The sequence below is a fragment of the Dromiciops gliroides genome, chromosome 6 (assembly GCF_019393635.1).
Source record: "Dromiciops gliroides isolate mDroGli1 chromosome 6, mDroGli1.pri, whole genome shotgun sequence".
Classification (NCBI taxonomy): Eukaryota; Metazoa; Chordata; class Mammalia; order Microbiotheria; family Microbiotheriidae; genus Dromiciops; species Dromiciops gliroides.
Genome location: NC_057866.1, coordinates 52,258,503 through 52,280,974, shown reverse-complemented (window position 1 = coordinate 52,280,974; position 22,472 = coordinate 52,258,503). Strand labels below are relative to the sequence as shown.

Genomic DNA, 22,472 nt, shown 5'->3' with positions numbered 1-22,472 from the left:
AGGTAGGAGAGGTGGCCCTGGGTCCTCAAAAGCTAAAGTATAAAATGCCAGCCTTGTCAGGTATTACTGAGCTGGAAGTGTGGACCAGTCATGGCCGATATGTTTGTTGTTTAAGGACTAGATTGAGTGTAGAGAGGGTCATGCCTGTGATCACCAGGACATAAATTCTGGAGGGATGGTAGCTTAAGAAGACCATCTACTAAGGTGTGGTTAACTTGTGATCTGCATTGGGGGAGGGAGAGGCTACCACAGTAATGTCAGGAATCATTAAGGTGTAAAAGTTTTAGTGTGCGCGCGTGCGTGTGTGTGTGTGTGTGTGTGTGTGTGTGTGTGTGTGTGTGTGTGTGTGTGTGATCTTTTTCAGAAACATTTCTTAATTATTCGATATCTTAACTTTTACAGTTCTGGCCAGGAATGATACAAACGGGTCAGCCGGGATCTTCTCAAGAGTAAGTTTAAAATGTTGGGTCTTATAAAAAACAAACAAACCAAAAAGCCCCCAAAGCCTTATTGTATGCATGTCTGGAGAATGTGTTAGCAAAAGACAGGGAAAATCTCTGGGAAACCAGTCCTGGAGAACATGGGGAAATCAAGTTGGAACAACTCTTAGAGATTTTTTTGGCCTGGCTTCCTGATTTTGCAGACAGAAACTCTTAAAGTCCAGTGAGGTTGGGGCTATATTCAATTCAACCTTTTAGGGAAAGTTTTCATCATAGTAAAGCCACATTCATTCCAAATGTACAATTAGGAGATTTCTGATCAGTGTCATCTGGCTTCATTTTGCCTATGAAGAAATGATTTATTAAGCAAATAGCATAGTAAGGTTAGAGGATGAATAATCACAAAAACATTACAGTCCATTTGAAAAACATCCATTTTTATAGAATGACAAATTATTCTGATATTTGGTATATAAAAATCTTATAATTGGCTAGTGCTTTTTACTTCATGGTACTGTCTTGAGAGTTGGTCTTGGAGTCAGGAAGACCTGTGTTCATTTCCTTCCTCTCACATGTTGGCTATGTGACCTTAGTTAAGTCTTGTAATATCTCAGTACCCCGGCAACTCAGGATGTCAAGTTGCTAGACAGTTGTTGATTTGTATCTTGAGAGGGGTTTCCTCACCAACAGTTCACTACACTGATAAAAGTCACAGGTCTGGACTCCATCACAAAATCCCACAAACAAGCCAAAAACCTCCCCAGTATTCCATAACTGATTCAGGTAAGCTGTTCCCTTAATCACACTGAAATAATCAGGTTTCTAAATAATGAGCTGTTCATGAGTGCAATTTTGTTAGCATGAGTAATTCATTTCTTCTCCCTAAAAGTAGAACGGACTGCCTCAGGAAGCTGTGATTTCACCTTCACTGTAGTGCAGGGCTTCCCAACCTGGAGAAGCTTGTCAAGAAGACAATGAGGGAAATTTTCATTTGATTTTTTGGAATTAATTTCCAATCAATGAAGCTAAAAATTCTGCTTAAATTGATTTATACAGCTTTGCTCCTGAAAGTGATTAAAAAGGAATCCAGTTAATCTCTGTATAATAAATTCTAGAATTAATTTCCTTTCATATTTCAATAGTGGTCATGGTTAAGTTTATTGAGAGCCAAGGAGTACATGGTAAAGGCTGGGAACCTCTGCTCCAGAAATTTTCAAAGAAAAGTGGAGAAAGGCACTTGTTAGGGATGTTTTAGAGGTGATTCTAGCGCAGGTATGACCTAGATGAGAAGACCTCCTCACTACATTCTGATCGTGGCTTTCTACAGCTCAGTGATTTATGGGGATGGAGGGATCTGTGTATTCCTGGAGGCTGAAAGAGTTCCAAGGGATCCATCCCATTTCCCACATTGGAGGACATTGCCAAATCCTTGCTTTGTGATACGGTTTGCAATTTTCAAATCCCTATGTAACCAAAAGTCAATTCCTCTAACTATCCCGTAAGATAGGCAGGCCAGGTGATACCACTCCCATTCACACGTTTCCTATGAAAACGTAGGTCCATCCTTAAGCTTTTGTTTAACACCGAGTGTCGGCTTTTCTCCTTTATACCAAGTTGCCTTTTAGAATAATTGGGATTATTTTCCTTTAGCCTTTATAATAAGAGAAACTCAAGGAGGTCATTTAGTATCTCTCATGTTGCTCCATGGAAAATGCCTGTTTGTCTCTTCAGAGGATAAAACAAGGGCATGTGCTGCTTTGGATATTAGGAAGACCTTTGGAGTGTTTGAATCTGTGCACTGTGAACACAGTGGAGCTGACCATGAATGGCATCCCCTAAAGAGCATCTTATAGATTGGGAACTGGAGGGTACCTTGGAAGACATTTAGTCCCACCTCCTCAGTTGGGGAAGCTGAGGCACAGAGAGATGAGTGACTTGCCCAGTTTCACCCCAGCAGTGAGGAGCAGAGCCAAAATTTGATCTCAGGTCTTCTGATTCCATACTTAGCATCCTTTCCACCAGACCCATAATGAAAGGAATGTCCTGATGTCCATAGAGTTTCTTCCTCCTCCATCCATTATCACTTGCCGTGCCCCTTTGCCTTGTCCTCGCTCTTTGAAGGTCTCCCCTTTTTGCTGAAGACACAGTTTAGGAAGGGAAGTTTTTCCCCAGCATTCTATCTCAGAACCTGACCCCATGACAAGAGTTTTATATGCTTTCCCGGCAGGGAAAGGGATTGCTCTTAGTGAGTTTAGGTTCTTGCATAGCCCCTTTTTCTTCTGCCCAAGATGGTCTTTAGGTGACTTTATCTGTCCCTTTTTTTCTAGTGTCAAGCCCTTCGTGCAGCAGGCCTATCCTATCCAGCCCACCGTCACTGCCCCCATTCCAGGTAAGTCTCTTTTGGGTGTCCTTCTGAAGTACAGTAGAGAGTGTGTAAAGCCCCATTATTCCATAGTAACATACAAGGATGTCGCCTTCTCTGGCGCCTCATGCATCTCTCTCTTCATTTGGCCTAAATAGTGTGTGTACTTCCCCCTGTGTGGAAGAAAAAATAAATGAATGAAGCATTTATTAGGTGCTTATTAGGTACAAAGCAGTGCTAAGCATTGGGGATAGGCTAGAAAGAGGAGGTTGTTACTGCCCTCAAGGAATGCATGTTCTAATGGGGGAGGTAACATAAAGGGAAGGTTTTAGCAGCAAGTCAGATGGGAAGGTCCCATGGTCTTTCCAGGCTGCATCATCAAAACAGATGTTAATGCCTCTTCCTTAATGCTATTTATTTATTCATTCATTCATTCAATTTATTTGTTTATTCATTTATTTATTTATTTTTGGTGAGGCGATTGGAGTTAAGTGACTTGTCCAGGGTCACACAGCTAGTAAGTGTCAAGTGTCTGAGGCTGGATTTGAACTCAGGTCTTACTGAATCCAGGGCCGGTGCTTTATCCACTGCACCACCTAGCTGCCCCTTTTAATGTTATTTCTACTGCTACAATGATACCGATTTCTGATATTGAACTATTTGATGGTGCCAACAACTTTCATGGCAAGAACTTTCTCTGCTGGGTCTTAAGAAGCTATGGCTTTAGTTCCTGCAGGAACCGTTAAAAAGAGGCATCTCCACAGTGGTTGCTTTCTAGGATGGTGGGCTGAGGGCATTGGGCTATTCCCAAGGCTCTTGGGTTATTTCCTTCAGAATCAGAGGGGACTTGCTTGTCAAGATGATGAAGGTAATCTGACTTGCCTGGTACATGTTGCTTCCTTTCTCCCCTCAGGGTGCCCTACTGCTTCAGCTAGGCTGCCCTATAGGTAGCACTTGGATAACTGGCCCTGTCTCCACAGGATATGCTTCCACAAATGATGGCTGTGAGGACCAGGTTGGATGCAGGACTGGTAGTCTGGGAGGTATTGCTGCTCCCGGGCTCCTGTGCCTAAGAGAGAGCCCTTTGCTCTATAAACATACTGGGGACCCCTAAATCTTTATAAACCATATTTAGAATGTGTCAGCAAGAAGTCGTATGACCATAATGTTAGCCTTTTAACAGCTTCTTAGAGCGACAAATAGGATTTCCATCTTTTCAGTCAGAACCATGACTTTGATTACAAGGGACCACACTGCTCTTTGTTCAACAAAGGACAAGCTAGGGCAAGGCAGTCCTTGATGTTCAGTTAGTCCTCACTGATATTCTTCCTTGTCTCAAGAACAGAAGAGGAATGTTAGCCTCTTTCTTTAGTTCATAAGCTTTCCCCCCAAAAAGCAAAGTTTCTCTTCTTTGTCCTCCTCTGCTCTGTATCTCTGAGAACATGATCCATGTTCTGGATTTATTTTTCCAGTGATGGGGACAACTCTCTCATAGGGAAGATGCTAAGCAAGGCAATGAGGCTTGACTCAGTAAATTATCTGTCTTTCTAATTCTTCTGTCTTTGGGGAAGGAAACATCATTTCTCTTGAAAAAGAATTCTTAACCTGTTAGCTTGATGGATTTTACCTTAAATCTGATAGATTTGGTGGGGAGGGTAGAGAGAGAGGTCTATGAGCTTATTATTTGAAGAAATTTTTAGATTGACTAAATAGTCTTCTATATTACTTCCCTACTCCCAGATAGCCATCTCATATAACAAATTATTTCTATTATGAATCTATTAATTACCTCCTTTGTGTCAGTCTCTATGCTAGAACCTACTGGGAAAAGAAAGTCAAAAAAGAACAGTCTCTGCCCTCAAGGAGCTTATATTCAATCTGAGGAGAAAACAATTACATACATACATATATTATATATACATAATGAATGCATACATGGACATATATTTATATCATTCATGTAATATACATAAATATGGGGTAATTGCAGAGGTGACAAATGTGTTGATTTCTTTAGCTTGTTTTTACTTATTTCTTACAACAGAAGTAATTTTTTTTGGCATGAGAGGTATGGGGGGTAGGGAGGTAGTGATAGAAATATAATAGAAGAATTAAAAAAGAGCATCAGTGGAATAGTTTAAAAATACACAGATAAAAACTGAAGGGTTATTTTGGTATCTCTGTTAAATTTAAAATATGCTTACAAAAACAAGCTGTCCATAATAGAAATTCACTATTTCATATATGAAAAAAGATAATTTTGGTGGGATAGCATTAACATCCTAGGTGATCAGGAAAGGGTTCATGTAGAAGGTAATCTAGGAAGGAAACTAACAATTTTGGGAGATAGAAGTGTTCTGGGGGAAATAGATGGGAGTTTGGGGTAGGGGTTCTTAGGAATTCTTCTTTGAAGACTTACACCCTCTTGCACACAAATCCAACTAGAGGAAAATAATATTTTATTTAGGTGCTAGGGAAAGGAAACCAAGAGAGAAGTCCTTGGACTTCTTCTCATGGGGAGAAGGCATGGCACAGAGGCATGGCTCTCTGAGATACCTTTCTCCTAACAAATAATTCATAAAAGAAAAAGAGGAAGAAAAGAAAAAAAAATGAGCAAAACATATCAATGTAGAACTTTTAGATAGATAGTTGGGTACATAGGTAGGTAGGTAGATAACTATATTTCAGTATAATTAGTTTCTTCTGTGATCTTAGGTATTTTATACATTTAAATAATAAATTTTATACAGTAAAATAAGTTTCACTAAACTGCCAGAGGGTTACAGGAACTAAAAATCTTAATGAATCCTTGCTCTAGAACCCTTTTAGTCACTGAATGGCAGGAAAAAAAAAAGGAAAGAATTTTAGTCTCCTAGGAATGTGCCACCTTTGTAAAACCCCCTGTTCAATTGCAGCTCATTGACTTAGGTCTATCTTGGCATGCTAATGGGATTGGTTGTCCTTTTCTCCCAAACTCAGGTTCAAATTGAGTTATAAAGAACATTGTCTCCCTAAGGAGCAGGCAGATATTGGAAACGTTGAATCTGAGTTTAATCTCTTTGAATGGCTAGAGCTTAAAGGTCATCGTTGGTGTTTCAGGGTTTGAGCCTACGTCCGCACCAGCACCCTCAGTTCCTGCATGGCAGGGCCGTTCTGTTGGAACAACCAAACTTCGACTGGTGGAGTTCTCAGCTTTTCTTGAACAGCAGCGAGACCCAGACTCGGTGAGTATTAACAGAAGGGAATGTCTCCTGACCCAGTGGTCTTGGGCACCCAACACACTTCCCTAAAGTTTTTCTTTGTCCCTCTTTCCTTTAGAAGCCACATCACTCTTGGCTTCTGATCAGAAACATAAGTAAGCATTTTGGTTTTATCCATTTCTTACCAAGTAAATAAAATTTTATTATTGTTGAAAAATATTTAGATGATATTAAAGAACTTTGCAACAAACACTTAAATGATTTTTTTTTGGACATTTCTGCAATGAATCCCATTTAAATGAAAACTTATGCATAAGTATGGTACACCTTTGCTGATGTAAAAGGTACAAGGTATAGGTAGGTCTTTGGAAAGAAGATGCATACATGTTTTCTTGACTCTAGATGGGGAATGAAAATAGTATTTTGAATTATAATAGGAACTGAAAGTTGTAAAAATCAGGCCTTAATCTGAATACCAGTTTAGTGGAGGGAGAGATTTGGAGAGCTACAAAGTGACACAGGATACAGGTGGGCAAGGGAGCAGTTCTGAAAGCAATTCTTTAGTTGATTATGGACATACAGGACAGAAGACACTTTGTCCCACCTGGTTCTGAGGGTAAATGAGAAAGACGTTTGCTTCTTTGCCTTCATTACTGTCAGAGTTTCTCACTAGCAGCCCTTCCATAAAATATTGGGTAAACTTTGGCTTTTAGCCAGCCATAGTGCTAGAGGCTTGAAGTTACTGAAGAAGTCAAGAACATGGTTCTTGACTTCTAAGAGCTTAAACCATCACAAAGAGAAAGTAAATGGAGTTTTTAAAGTACACCCATCATTCATCCCTCTCTTTATGCATCAAGATTCCCTATTACCATCTTTATTTCCTAAATGTTAACACAGTCATAAAAATAGTTCATATTTCCAAATCAATTATAGTTCATAAGACACACGTAGAAGAAGCATAAGGGGACCTGGTACAGTGGAAAGAGTGATCTATTTAAAATCCAAAAGACCTGGATTCAAATCCTGATCTCCCACTTAATAGATCTGTGACCTTGAAAATGTCACTTAACCTGCCTGAGACTCAATTTCCATTACTGAAAGATGAGGGCTTTGGACTACATGACCTCCTGGCCCAAAACCTGTATTCCTTTGATTATCCTTCATGATAAGAAGTGATAAAGAAGGCCATTACTCAAGTTTTAAGCCTACTGGTATCCAATTCCAAGTTCACATTATATCCGTGTTCCTTTAAGGTCTTTCTTTTTTTTTGGGGGGGGGGGTGAGGCAATTGGGGTTAAGTGACTTGTCCAGGGTCACACAGCTAGTAAGTGTTACGTGTCTGAGGCTGGATTTGAACTCAGGTCCTCTTCAATCCAGGGCCAGTGCTCTATTCACTGCGCCACCTAGCTGCCCCCTAAGGTCATCTTTATTAATTTTTTCTTCTCTCAGTGTATGCCCACATACCTATTGCCACTAAACTGGATGTCTTCTTGAAAGAAGTTGGGCCTGAGGGTCCCATGAGAAATCTTTTGCCAGTTCAGAACATCAGACACAGATCCTAGCACCTCCACGCTGACTGTTACCACCAGAAAGTGTGGTAGGAATTAGAGTTATATCAATTCCCAAATCAGCTGCATCTTCCTTTCTGGATAGATCCTGAAACCAGCCAATTTCTCTGGGCAGCCATACTGACAACAGCTGCTTCCACCAGACCTCCAGATGTTATCAAAGGCCTTGAGCCCTTTGATGAAAGACAGCAAAGAATCCTCATAGCTGAACTTTTGCCCTTGATGTCCCCTCCCCCTAAAACACAGACAATTCTTTTCCTCTGGCTTCTCTTTGCCTCTGATATGCGGCAGGTATCTTGTCATCTGAGCCAGACTGTGGCCTGGGGTTAATGGAATCTCTTTAGAGGTAATACAGTAAGTCTACCTTGAGTCTGGCCTGAGAGAAGCTAGGGGAGAAGTTGTCTTCCAGCTCATTACAGCTTTGGTTAAAAAGAGGCAGTAATTTCCTCTTTAAGTTTTTAGAGAAAGACTTCCAAAATTCACAGAGAATTACTTCTACTAAAGTACAATTCGGTTAATTCCGGCTAATTGAAGGAAGTAGTATGAATTTTTACAGCTTTTTCAAGAAGAAGATTGGTTTTATTGTACATTGTGTGAGGTTAACTATGTGTGTGTATAATAGGCAAAGGATTCATTTGACCAATAATTACTGCAGTAACTGGCAGAGGGAGGTGGGGTCTATGATGAACAAACTCTCCTCGGAGTTGGGAGTTTGCAACAGCTAAACTTTTATTAGCCATTTTTTGCTTCTGCAAGGTTTGGCAAAATACAGAGGAAAATGAGAGTAATCGGATCTGAAAGATGAAAAAAACTAGGATGAGTTGACCCTAAGGAGGTAGTACAAGGAGTTAAATGAGGGAAGGGCAAAACCTCGAACCCCAAATACCATTTTCCAAGATCTCAGGGAAGCCAAAGAGTTATTGCAAGACCAGTGAACATCAGTCACCAGAGGAATAAGGTATAATGATGTGTAAAATCCATGTGAAACAGTTAGCTGATATCGCACAGCTGCCCATTTGTAGGTCTTGAAGGTAACTGGGGGCCACCAGGGATCTTAACACAGGAATTCGGCTTTGAGTAGGAAAGTGATCTATTTGTCTTTCCTTTGGAGAGTTAAATCAATCAAAGGTATGATAGGGCATACTTCAGTGAGCAGATGAGACTTTTTGGGGGGTTTAGAATTTCAGTATGAAAAGGGACTTCAAAGGCCATATAGTCCACCTGAGACAAGAATCCATTCTTGGGTAACCACTCCTAATTCCCTTGAAGTCTTCTAGTATGGAAGAAGCCAACACCTTTGGAGACAGCCCATTCTGCTTTGGGGAAAGCTCTATTTGGTAGGAAATCCCTTCTTATTCCAAGCCCTAAATCTGGCTACTCTAATTCCATTTTGGTTTGTTTCTATTTCCATTCTGTGGTATTGACTCATTTGGAGTGTACATATCTTCAGGTTTTTTTCAGGTAAATAGCTTGCTAGCCATGCCTCTTCCCTCTCATACTTGTGAAGTTTGGCTTTTGAACCCCAGTATCAGACTGCCCATTTCTCCTAAATTATATCATGTCTTATTGGATTCAGCCCAGGCTTCTATCCTTACCAGAAGGAATCTTTTGGATCTTGACTGTTATCCACTGTGTTAGAAAGCCATCCTTCTTGACTTCGTGTCATTTATACCAGAGGCCACACACTCCCAAGTGTAGCTGATCCAGATTAAAATATAATTGGGAAATATAAATAAAAATACAGTAGAACATATATAATGTTAACATCTGGTTTTCTAAATCAAGAGATGGTCCACAGGGATCCTTAGGTACAGTTTGGTGGCCCTTATTTTTCTTTGAGTTTGATACTACTGAGCTGCGCTATGTTATTGCTGTTCAGACGTTTTCATTTTTGTGTCTGATTCTCTATGATCGATCACATTTGGGTTTCAGTTTTTGTTTTTTTTGTCAGAGATACTGGAATGGTTTACCATTTCCTTCTGCAGTTCATTTGACAGACGAGGAACCTGAGGCAAGTGAGGTTAAGTGACTTGTCCAGGGTCACACAGCCAGTGTCCGAGACCAGATTTGAACTCAGGTCCTCCTAACTTTTTTAAAAAAATTATAATTTTTGTTTTCATTCATTCATTCATTCATTCATTCATTCATTCATTCATTCATTCATTCATTTATTTATTTATTTTTCTCCTGACTCTTAAGGCCTATCTACAGTACCACCTAACTACCTGATCCTGTACTATGACTTCATCCAAATCATTGACAGGAATGCTGAACAGAAGGGAATGAAGGTTCCTCCAGTGCTTGCTTTTTGACATCTCTCCAAATTGACCTTGTTCCATTAATGACTATTCTTTCAATTCACTTGGAATCTCTCTTACCTGTGCTGTCATACTATGATACATTTCTATATCTTGCCCACAGAGATGCCATCTAGGATGATCTAAGCAAGCTATCTCTCTCATTCTAGTAATTCTTTCCCCAACAAAAAATATTTTAGATTGGCATGACTCATTCTTGAAGACATCTCTACAACTCTTGGGGATCACTGCTAATTTTCTAAATGTTGATACACCATTTTCACCTTAATGGAGCCTTAAGCTTTGCCAGGAATCTCAATGTCAGGCCTGTAATTTAAAGATTCAGCTCATTTTTCTTTTATGAAAATCAGGATAATTTTCCTTCCCTGGTCTGATGGCACCTTTTTCATTCTCCATGATCTTTCTTTAAAACAAAACAAAACAAAACATGTCATTAAATCATTAACATTGCACATCAGTACAAACAACTAAACTTGTTTAATGATTACCTACATTTAAATTAATTTCAATACAAAGTATCTTAATATCATTTTGGTAAGTCCCCATAAGTTCCCTCAGATTTTTTTTTCTCATTCTCATTTATTTTTACTTTATTTTTCTCCTAATTCCTATTTGGGTTTTTTTTTTTTTACTTCGAGTAATTTCATAAAAGCCTTAAATTTTTTTTGTATTCATCATACTTTTCAGTCTTAATTGCATTATAATTGCGAGTCACTGCTTAATAGTTGCCTAATGTACTACACCTTGCTTAGGAATTTGTTATCCCAAACTAAGGTTTTCTTCTTTTTTTTTAAAAGAAAATCTTGGTTAATTTTTTTGTCAGTTTATAGTTTTCAATCCATCACATTTTGGATTTGCTTAGTAAAACCCCTCTTTCCATGTAATACCAAGATAAAATTGAGCTTCAATAAGATGAGAGTCTAATAATTTCAGAATAAATGGCATCCTGGGTAATGCAGCTTTACTATATTTTGGATTCATACCATTTGGACCAACTGATATCCTAAAATGATAAATAGAATTCAATATTTGTAAAATGTGATGTTGGCATGGCTTTAATGCTTGTAGAGACAGGAAGACCTACATAACTCTTGGAAATTCCACCAGCTCAAAACTGATGAATTTAAAATGAAGAAACACGAAGCTTAATTTTAAAAAAGAATAATTTTAAACTATGAATAACTGTTTGAAACATTTCCTTAAATCACACCAGAAAAATGCAAATCAAAACAACTTTGAGATTTCATCTCAAACCCCACCAACTTAACAAAGATGACAAAAGATGGGAATAATCAATGTTGGTGAAATTGTGAAAAGATTATTATTATATACTATTGTTGGTGGAGCTATGAATTGGGCCAACCATTGTGGAAAGCCATCTGTAGTTACTAAAGAAAGTGCCTAAAATGTCCATCCATACCCTTGACCCAGAGATTTATCTACTAGGTATATATTACATAGAGTTTAATGACCCGCCAAAAAAGGGCCTCATGCACACCAAAATATTTATAGCAGCATTTTTCCATTGTAACAAAGAAAAAGAAAAAAATAACGGATGGCCACAGATTGGAAAATGGCTAAAGTATATACACAAATTACAGTGGAATGTTACCAGTTCCATAAGCAATGAATATGAGGAATAACATGAAGCTTGAAAAGACTTATATAACATACTACAAAATGAAGTAAGTAGAACTAGGGAAACAATTTATACAGTGACTAGAAAATTAGACCCGCAGCAACAAAATAGTTGAAACAAAATGCTACAAAATTATTTTTTTTTAAAAGAAGAAACAGAATGGTCCCCAAAGAAGCCATATGATAAGGCATTTCCCTTGCTTCTTTGCAGAGGTGGGGGACTTACAGTTGTGGAATACTGTGTATTGCATCAGATTTTTTTCAATATGCTGGTTAGTTTTATAAAACCATTTTCTTTCTTTTGGCATTAGCCTGGTTTCTCTTCTTCAGTCATTCAAAGAAATGACTTTGAAGAGGTTAGGGAGAAATATCCTTGGAAATGTAGATAATGTAAAAACAAAAGACAAGAATGAAAAATCTAATTAAAAAAATCAAACACTCTAAAAATGTCAGGCCTTATTGATAGAACTTAGCTGAATTTTGTCATTGGATGTGGCTCAAATGTTTGTTGTGTGTCCGTTAGCAAGCATATATTGAATACTTATTATGTACCAGACATTTTGCTGAGCTCAGTGGATATAAAGAAAGGCAGAAACGTAGCTCTTTTCTTTAAGGCATTCATATTGTAATGGGAGACCTGACATGCAAAAATCTAGTACATACAAGATATGTTCAGGGTAAATAGGAAGTGGTTTCACAGGGAAGGCACCAGCACTAGGGGGTACTAGGAAAGTCTTCCTACAGAAGGTGAGATTTGAACCGATTTTTGAAGGAGCCTAGGAAAGCCATAGTTGGAAGTGAGGAAGGAGAACATTCCAGGAAGGGGGGTGGGGGGGGACACAATTTACTCATTGAAAAGGCACAGACATGGGGCAGCTAGGTGGTGCAGTGGATGGAGCACTGGCCCTGGTGTAAGGAGGACCTGAGTTCAGATCCGGCCTCAGACACTTGACACTTTTTTTTTTTGTTGTTGTTGTTGTTTTTTGTGGGGCAATGAGGGTTAAGTGACTTGCCTAAGGTCACACAGCTAGGGGGGTCTATTGTCTGAGGCCAGATTTGAACTCAGATCCTCCTGAATCCAGGGTTGGTGCTTTATCCACTGTGCCACCTAGCTGCCCCCACACTTGACACTTATTAGCTGTGTGACCCTGGGCCAGTCACTTAGCCCCAATTGCCTCACCAAAAAAAAAAAAAAGCACAGACAGAAGATATTGTTAGATCATAAAATGACATAGAGAAAAATAACATATAAGAAGATGGAGAGGAGAAGAAACACAAGATTTATGGTGAGCTTTACATACCAAACAGGATTTTATATTTGATCTTGGAAGTAATCAATGGGGAGCAACTAAGAGTTTATTGAGATGGAGGGAGAGGGGTTGCTACTGGTGACATGGTCAGACCAACCTGCTGGCTATTGCAGTGGTCCAGGCAGGAGGTGAAGATGGTGGCTGTTTGAGTGGAAAGAAGGAGATGTGTATATTTGGTAAAGGGAGAAGCTACATGACTCAGCAGCAGTTTAAATGCATGGTTAGTGTGAGTGAGGAGCCAACGATGACACCAATTTTGGAAACCGGGATAACTGGAAGGAAGCTTTCAGCATTAATAGGGAAGAGAGGAGGGTTTAGTGGGGGAAGGATAATGAGATCTCTCAGACCGTTGTGTTTGATATATACAATCGGTTAAAGATATTCAATAAGTCGTTTGTGATGTGAGACCATGGGAGGTCAGAAGAGTGTCTAGGACTGGATAAATAGATCTGAGAATTATTTGCATACAGATGGTCATTGTATCAGTGGGAGCTATTGAGATTACTAAGAGAGATAATGTAGAGAGAGATGAAAAGAGAGACCAGGACAGACCCTTCGGGGCCATCCAGTGTTAATGAGCATGATGGGGGGGAAGATTCAGCCAAGGAGACTGAAGAAAACCAGTGGAGAAGTATCATGAAAACTCAGAGAGGAGAAAGGATACAGGAAAAGTGGGTCATAAACAGTGTCAAAGACTGTGAAGAGATCAAGAAGGAGGAATATTGAGAAAAGGTAATTAGAATCTGTCTGATTTCTGGCCCTAGAGGCACATTTCAATGTGAAGGTGCCTTGGATGGTTTGATGTGGGACAGATGGATTCACAGAACTGTCCCATTTCTGTGATCAGCAAATGAAATGGTCTGCACTCTTTCTGAGGTCGTGGAGAGAAGAAAATAAGTGTGATGAGCTCCCTCTGCTGACAGTAACTGTTTCAATGGGAAGTGCTCTTCCTCCAACTTTGGTAGTTGTTGGTGTTGGTATAAAATCAAGGAAGTCAGAATAATGCAGTGAAACTCGACTCTACTAGAAACACAAGGGGAAACAAAAGAGACTATGACTAATAGCCTGAAAGAAATTTTTTATAAGTTAGTAACATTTGAAAATGGGCTTTTTACATGTTTCATATCAAAGTCTCTAATTTCCAGCCAGGCCATTCAGACTGTGGGCTCTTTAAAGGTGACTTTAGCCTATTGACTGTACCTGAAGGGAGAGAAAAAAAGAAGCCAAATAATTCTTGCCAGCTTTTGTAAAGGGAAATAAGGAGGCAATAAGGTTAAAAAGGCCTGTAGCCTTCTTGGAAATGGAATCTCTGGAGCAGGGAAGGTATAACCATTGTCCAGATGCATTCCATGAGTAAGAACAGATTCAATCATCACACAGTGATTTTTTTCCCAGTGGTACAATGAGTTCTGCTCTCTCTGGGGCATCCTGGTTCTTCCTAACAGCTATACCTTCTGTGAGCCCATAGCTAGCAAGTCACATGCAGTACCACCATGTCCCTCGCCTTCTGTGGCTGCCTCATCAGTCACTGTGCCTACGAAGGGGGTGTACACAAATCTCCTCTTAGGTAATGCTTATCTTTAGACCCTTCTGTAAAATAGTACATTAGCCTTGGACATTCTCCTTCTAACACCACATATTTGATGTACAGTGTAGGATTGCAACTAAACATGATAGAAAACATGGTGCCAGGAGGACTAGAGTGAAGTCCTTTTGTCCAAAATTTACTAGCCTTGTGACCTTGCACAAGTCACCCAACCCCTCTAAGCCTAACTTCTTTCATCTGGAAAATGGAGAGTAATAATATCAATGTGATTTTTCTCCTGTGATTGTAAGGTTCCAGTTAGGAAGTGTGTGTCTGTGGGGAGGGGGGGAGTGAGGGGATGAGAAAGTGCTTTTCAAACATAAGGCATCATACAAATGTTTAGCATTCTTGTATGTTCATCATATGTCTGTCATACTTGTAGTCCATATGACTATGTAAATATCGAAAAGCACTTTCCACTCTTTGATGAGGTAAACAAATATACCTCACTCCATAGTTTTGGTAATTTCTGTGGAATTTAGTCCAGGAAGATTCAAGACATCCTGATAGGTTTAGGGGTGAGGTTTGTTTGTTTGTTTTTGTTTTTGTTTTGTTTTTGGTGTGTTTTATTGTTGCTGCTGCTGTGGTTGTTAAATGAACCCTTATATTTGTGAAGTACTTTATGGTTTGTAAAGATATTTAACATACATTATCTCATTTGATTTTCACAACAGTCCCTTGTCATATAGGCAGTCAACAAGCATTTACTATGTACCAGGGATAAAAAAAAAAAAAAAGATGGTAAAAACAGCCCCTGCCCTCAAGGAGCTTACATTCTAATTGGAAAGAAAGCAGTGGAAATAACTATATATGTACAAGATACATATGGAGTAAATAGAACTTAGTCTCAGAAGGGAAGGTTCTAGCAGCTAGGGCATTTAGGAAAGATCTCTTGCAGAAGGTGGCCCTTGTGCTGAATCTTAAAGGAAAGAAACTAAGGATTCTAAGAGACAGAGCTGAAGAAGGAGAATATTTCAGGAGTAGAGAGTGGTGATGAAGATAGGGAGGGCCAGTGCAAAAGTAATTATGGGGGCAACTAGGTGGCACAGTGGATAAAGCACCGGCTCTGGATTCAGGAGGACCTGAGTTCAAATGTGCCCTCAGACACTTGACACTAGCTGTGTGACCCTGGGCAAGTCACTTAACCCTTATTGCCCTGAAAAACAAACAAAGAGTATGGAATTGTACAGTGGCTTGCTCTCTCTCTCTCTCTCTCTTTCTCTCTCTCTTTCTCTGTGTGTGTGTGTGTGTATTATCCTGTTCGAAGTAAAGAAACTTAGGCTCAGAGTGCCTTATCGTGGTCAGCTGGTAAATGTCAGAAGCAGCATTTGAACCTGGGTCTTCCCTACCCTAGGGTTGGCCCTTTATCCATAATAGTACACTGCCTGTGAATGGCACCTTATGTTTGTGGTAGTGAAGCTCCAGGTTTTTATCATGTGCTTAAAAGAATGTTCTCACTGGGGAACATGGTGGGTGGGTGGTCTTCCAGGGTAATTCTCCCCAAGGGTATAAGGCACCTGCAGGTTGGTTATCAGCTCTGTCCTGAAAAATGAACCCATTCTGCCCTTCAACCAGAGAGAAAGCAAGAGTTCAGGGTGAGCCAGCTTATCCCCACTGCACCTCTTGCTTCAGCCTTCTCCTTTGACTGGTGTGAAATATTTCGGGGCGTTAACCTACTTTCTTCATTAAAATGAGGTGATAGGACAGCCAAAAGCATCTGGAAGTGCTGGTTTTATCTCCAATTCACCTTGGAGCCCAGCCAGTGTACATCTTCTTTCTTGATCAGGGTGGACCCAACTCATCAGCCTTCCCAATGATATTTCCCTTCTGGTACTTTAGGCATGGGTGTCCATTCAGAAGGTTGCCTCCTTTTGGAAAGACACTATCCAAATACAGAGTGCACCCCTTCATTGGGGAACTAGCCAGGAGGGTAGACCATGGATATAGACAGTGGTCATTCTGGTGAGAAGTGCTGATGGGAAAGTCCCCTTCCTGCTTTTCCAGGGAAGCAAGAGAAGTTGTCCTTGATCAGATAGTTGGGGGGTGGGGGGAGGGATAGGAATGATGATGAAGGAAAAGCTCTCAAAAATGAAAGAGAAGCAGAGAAACAGATCCTTGCAGCTTTCCTGCTGGCCTAGAGAGAACTTGGCTATTCCTATATCTTTTCCTTGATTAAGTATGTGCCTGGTAGATGTGGTACACAGTGCTGTGCTGGGATTACAAATACAAAAAGGGAAATGATCCCTGCCCACAAGGAGCTGGCATTCTGTTGGGAGAAAACAACACACAGACGACAAGTACAGAGGAGGTAATTTGCAGTAGTGACAGATTGCAATAGGGAGGGCACTACTCAGTAGGGACAGAAGAATAAGCTTCAAGTAAAGTTGATGCTTTCCCTAAGACCTAAAAGATGTTTAGGGATTCCTCGAGATAGAGGTGATTGGGGAGTGGGTTACAGTGATGGGAAATCTGCAAAGTAACTCCCAGAGTTGCATATGCACATTCACGGAATCTCTGCCCCCCTCAAATTCACAGATGATATAATTGAACATTTTCTAACTGCAGAGGAAAAGGGAGGGGTAAATTGAAGGGGTGCCCCCCAAAAGGACCCTGGCAATCGGATTTGCAGCTGAAACATTTTCCCCTCTCAAAATGTGAACTGCTCCGGAGCAGATATTGTACTTGCTTTTCTCTTTGTTTCCCTGGCAATTACCACAGCGTTTTGCAATTAAGCATTTGCTAAGTGCATTTTCATTCATTCCTTCATGACATTTTAACTTCCCCTCAGCTGTGCTTTGACAAAGTTATCCATTCATTCCTCTAGGTCTTCTAGCAAGTCTTTTGAATCATCAGGCGATCCCTGCCTTGCTGTTCTCAGAGAATAGGTGCTCCTCAGTACAACAGTCTTGATCACACTGGCGTCTGAGTTAGTGATGAAAAATGAGTACTGCTGATTTTTCTTCTTTCTCTGTTACAACTTGTCTGCTAGCATCCCTTGACACAAGTTACTTATTTATCTTGGTTCCTTTAAATTCCTAAGTGGATTATACATTTTCTCTTGCTATTATCTGACAACAGGCATTTTTCATGGGTTGCGCTGCATTCTTAACATCTTTGGAATTTTTAGAAGACTAGATCAGAGAGAGGAACTGTCTTCAGGCTAGGAGATGTGGGACACCTTTGTATTGCTAAATTACTCTAGAGGGAAAGACTTGTCCAGACTCGATGCTTTCCGGTTCCCTTCCTGAAGAGCTGGTTTGCTTCCTCTGAGGTCTGTGTTGCTGCACTAGGGTTCTTCAGAGATGGAAGGTTTTCCTCTGTCAGCTGTTAGAGCTAAACAGAAACTCAAATTTCTGGGAAGCAGGAGAGCCTGCATCAACAGCTGCCAGGGACAGTACATCGTTGGAGAAACTTTTTTTTTTTTACTGGGGAGAGAGTAAGTGGCTCCTTTTTTTTTTCCTTTAAAGATAAAAGAAGTAGAACAAGAAGGAAAGAGTGAGGGGAAGGCATTTTTTTAGGATCCTTTGTTCTTTGGTCCTAGTTAGTCGCAGCCACTCTCTTGGGATCTCTTTCCGGTGCCTATTCTATTCCTTCCCTATGGAGACTGTGCTATTCTTAAACAATGGTGATCTAAAAGACTGTCTATGCTACAGTACTAGAAAATAGAGATTAAAGAAGGGTAGGGCAAGGTGGAGGAGGGGAGCTGTATTCTCTCCCCCACCCCATGCAAACTCCTCCAGAGTCCCTCCCCCTCCCCAAATGTAGATTGGGACATGAATAGTAATGCCATATTAATAATGGATCCCCTCCATTTGGTCTGGAACTTGCTTTGATCTCCACTTAAATCACAGTGATTTCATTAGGAGACATTTTGGGTCCTTCCGTTTAAATTTCTTGGAGCCTAGGACCCCATCATGATTTAACATTGTGTACAAATATGGTCCAACTGCCCTGACAAATGGCATAAACAACAAATCCATTTATTGCAGCATGAAGAAATGTAATCACCAGCACTCCCTGTGTGGGTGCTCCATCCCCATTCTCCACCTACAACCCACAGCATACCCCTCCCCCATATCAGATTATACATTTCTGTCTTAAGAATATAGCCTGGTGGTGTCCCAGCTGTCCATCTGCTATAGCATGCTGGAATTGTTGGTGCAGTAGCATCTGGCTCATTGGCAGGACCTACAGACAACTGTTAACAGCTGCCTTTGGGACTGTTGGGTACCTCGAAGCTGGGAAGACTCAGTGATCTTACCTGTGTTCCTGAATACATTTTTTAACTTGCTTTCAATGTGAGAGAAACATGAAGATTTTCATAGATCATTAGGGTCCCATCTGAAATAAAGCCTTAAATGCATTTTTGTTCCCTACAACTGTCAGGTGGGGTTCTTCCTTCTGATGAACTTCTGTAGAAACCTCAGGATCATTTTCACTTTTCTGAATCTCAGATCCTTCTGATTTTTGGGTTGATCCTCACAACCACCCTACACTCATGATTGGGGGTGCTATCAACTGAGGCAAATGGAAATTCAGTGACTTGCCCAGAGTCACACAGTTGTCAGTGTCAAGGTAAGATCTAAAGCCAAGTCTTCCTGACTTCAGACCTTGTGCTTGACTCACGAGGGCCATGATTCAGTGTTGTGGTGCTCATTTGGCTAGTAGTATCCTCATATAAAGATGATTTGCCACATCTGGCTATATCCCTGGAGCTTTAAGACCCTCTCTTGGGTCACTTCTCAGCTACAACAGCTTCCTTTTCCATAACCATCTTAATCAAATGTTTGAGTGGATAGTTGTCAAATCCTATAACTCTTCATTCTTTTGACTTCTTTTTAAGGTTTAAATATATAGTTGGGAAAACAGTCTGAAGACATTCAACACTTCCCTTTCCAACCAAGAATAGTAATAATTTGCATCAATATCAAGCTTTCAGACATAGAAAGTCCTTTCCTTATAGTGAGGGAGGTAGTACAGATATCATTACCACCATCCCTTACCCCTAGTGTTACAGATGTGCAAACTGAGGCTCTGAAAGTCTGAGTGACTTCCCCATAATCACATAGTGAAAGACATGCACAGATAGGCTAGGGACTGGTGGAGCCAGTTTGATAGGGAATGAATCAAGTTCCCTATTTCCATTCTTCACAGGTTATTAAGATTTAGAATAAGTCAGTCATTTAATATTTATTAAATAACTTCTGTTTGCCAGGCACTGTGCTAAGCACTTGGGGACACAAAAAAAGGCAAAAGACAGTCCTGGCTCTAGAGGAGGTTTCAATATAATTGGGGAAATGCCATGCAGACAACACACAAAGCAAACTAGATACAGGATAAATAAGAAATAATTAGCAGAGGGAAGGCGCTTGAATTTAGGAGGGGTTGGGAAAAGCTTCCTGTAAAAAGGTAGAATTTTAGTTGGGACTTAAAGCCATTGAGGGAAGGCATTAAGTTGATCTCACATAGTCATTTCCATTTGTGTTTCTTTATCCTCTCCTTATCTCTGTTAGAGGGCAAATAATCAATCTCTTTTCTGTGCTCCAAATCCCCAGTAGTTCTGCTGTGGCTGCTTCTGTATTACTGACCACAACAAAAGAGGAAGTTGGGCACCAATTGGGGAAACAGTGATTTTTGCCTAATTTTCTTTTGTACTGCTGTGTGGTCCTTTTCTTTTCCTTGGCTACATCTTCATCCTTACCCTAACCATCTGACTGATGTCTGATGCTGACCATCAGGAAATATAGGCATTGCTCCTTCCCCTGAAGGTCCCTGGCCTTCCCAGAATAAGCACCAGCAGGAGTGCCCTTATTTCTCACCCCAGTGGTGTCCATTCACTCATCAAAACTGCCCACATCCTTCTGAAGAGACAACTTAAAACACATGCCCTGCTGGTGGTGGGTCAGGCGCTTTATCCGTCTCAGCTTGAACCAGAGCAGAGGCACATGACTCTCCCCAAGATGACCTTAACTGAATATCCAAGTGTGGCTCCTCCAAACTACAACCCTGTGAAGGATGGGAACCAAAGCAAACATCAGTGACTTTGTTGGCCTGGCTATTTGTGAAACATGAGCAGAACCTCATGTTTCAAACCTCACAACCTTTGTCATCTCAGACCACGTCTTTGAAACTGTTGTAGGTTGGAGATGGAATTCTGTATAAGCCTCTTAGAAATGATAATTGTGTGTTACTTGCCTACTTTTTTTTTTTGTTTGTTTTTGGTTTTTGGTTTTTTGGTGAGGCAATTGGGGTTAAGTGACTTGCCCAGGGTCACACAGCTAGTAAGTGTTAAGTGTCTGAGGCTGGATTTGAATTCAGGTCCTCTGGACTCCAGGGCTGGTGCTCTATCCACTGAACCACCTGGCTGCCCCTACTTGCATACTTTTAAAAAATTGCATTAAACTCTGAATTTTTGCTGCTTTGTTTAAAAAAGAAAACCAAACTAACCCCACCCTTAATGTTCTATCAGACTCTTTATGGGGGTTCCTAGATTCTTTCTAGGAAAGCTATCATCTGAGTCACAGGGGGAAAACTCCAAGCCAGTTTTTATGGTTTAATGATACTGGCTCAACACTTATATAGCCCTTGAAGGGATACAAAACACTTTGCCAAATCTCTACCTCATTTATTCCTCCTAGCAACCCAACAGGTAGATAAAATTATTAATCCCCATTTTACTGATGGTAGACTAAGGATTATGGAGATTAAGTTACTTGCATTGGGTCACACAGCCAGTAAGTGTCTGAGATCAGTACAGGTCTTCCTGACTCCTTTATCTCATCTGTGACGGCAGAAAGATTATCTTTGTTGCTAACTCATTTTTTTACAGGTTTTGTAAGGCTCCCCCATGCTGCCTATGGGGAAGGGGAGTGTTGGTTTAATCAAAGATGGGGTCCCCAAAATATTCCAGTGATGCCCCTTGAGTCTGCAGTGGGTTGTGAGGGGTAACATCATGTCTCTTGGTTTCTTCCAGTACAACAAACATCTCTTCGTGCACATCGGCCACGCCAACCATTCTTACAGTGACCCGTTGCTTGAATCAGTGGACATTCGTCAGATTTATGACAAATTTCCTGAAAAGAAAGGTGGTTTAAAGGAATTGTTTGGAAAGGGGCCTCAGAATGCCTTCTTCCTTGTCAAGTTCTGGGTGAGTAAGATACCAACTGCTGGGTGGTTTCTATAGATTTGTCAGAATATGTGTGTTCTGTGATGAAGCCCATGTAGCAGGGGGTCCCTGGGTAAGGGGCATTATAGTGCATCTCTTTTCATATCTCTCAATCAACACCAGCTTGGGTCTTTTCTGGTTGTCTGGCAGTGTGGGGATTGCCTGAGGTAAGGGTTATAACACATAAAAGCAAGAAAACCATATTTCCTACTATGTGTTGGCAATCCTCAATTTCAGAAAAATGGATTTTTAAAGTGTTGATCATTTTGGGGGTGATAGAGAGCACTATACATCAGTGATGTCCAACTCAAATAGAAAAGGGGGTCACTAATCCATCTGTCAGAATCCTCATAGGCCACATATTGATGTAGTTTTTAAATGTAATTTTATCTTTTCTTCTTTTATTTCTTTTTTGTTTGTTTATTTTGTTAAAATTACTTTTTTTTCTTTCTTTTTGTGGGGCAATTGGGGTTAAGTGACTTGCCCAGGGTCACACAGCCAGTAAGTGTTAAGTGTCTGAGTTCAGATTTGAACTCAGGTCCTCCTGAATCCAGGGCTGGTGCTCTATCCACTTTGACACCTAGCTGCCCCTCCCAATTACATTTTAATCTGGTTTGGGCCCCACTGGGGAGTACTGTGGGTTGTATGCTGAAGTTCACAAATTATCCCTCACATACATGCCAATTTAACTCATGATATAAATGTACTATAATTCTGATAGTACTAGCCTGGAGTTCTAGGTCCTTGCAATTAGGATTTTGTGGAATGCATCAGGATGGAAAAAAATAATCTGATTTAGGATCAGATTTAAAGCTGAAAGGGATGTTAGAGATCATTTAGTCTCAGCCCCTCATTTTACAGATGAGAAAACTGAAATTTTGAAAAT

The 22,472-nt window shown here is 40.4% G+C and overlaps 1 protein-coding gene across 7 annotated transcripts in view; it reads left to right on the top strand.

Annotated features, from left to right (window-relative positions):
- TEAD1 (TEA domain transcription factor 1) overlaps positions 1–22,472 on the top strand; it is a 305,630-nt gene that overhangs the window by 248,835 nt on the left and 34,323 nt on the right. For all 7 annotated transcript variants that reach the window (XM_043969521.1, XM_043969524.1, XM_043969523.1 and 4 more), the window contains 4 exons: positions 403–449; positions 2,768–2,829; positions 5,902–6,026; positions 21,395–21,568. In XM_043969521.1, the coding sequence (XP_043825456.1) occupies positions 403–449; positions 2,768–2,829; positions 5,902–6,026; positions 21,395–21,568 (408 nt within the window). The remainder of the gene's footprint in view (positions 1–402; positions 450–2,767; positions 2,830–5,901; positions 6,027–21,394; positions 21,569–22,472) is intronic.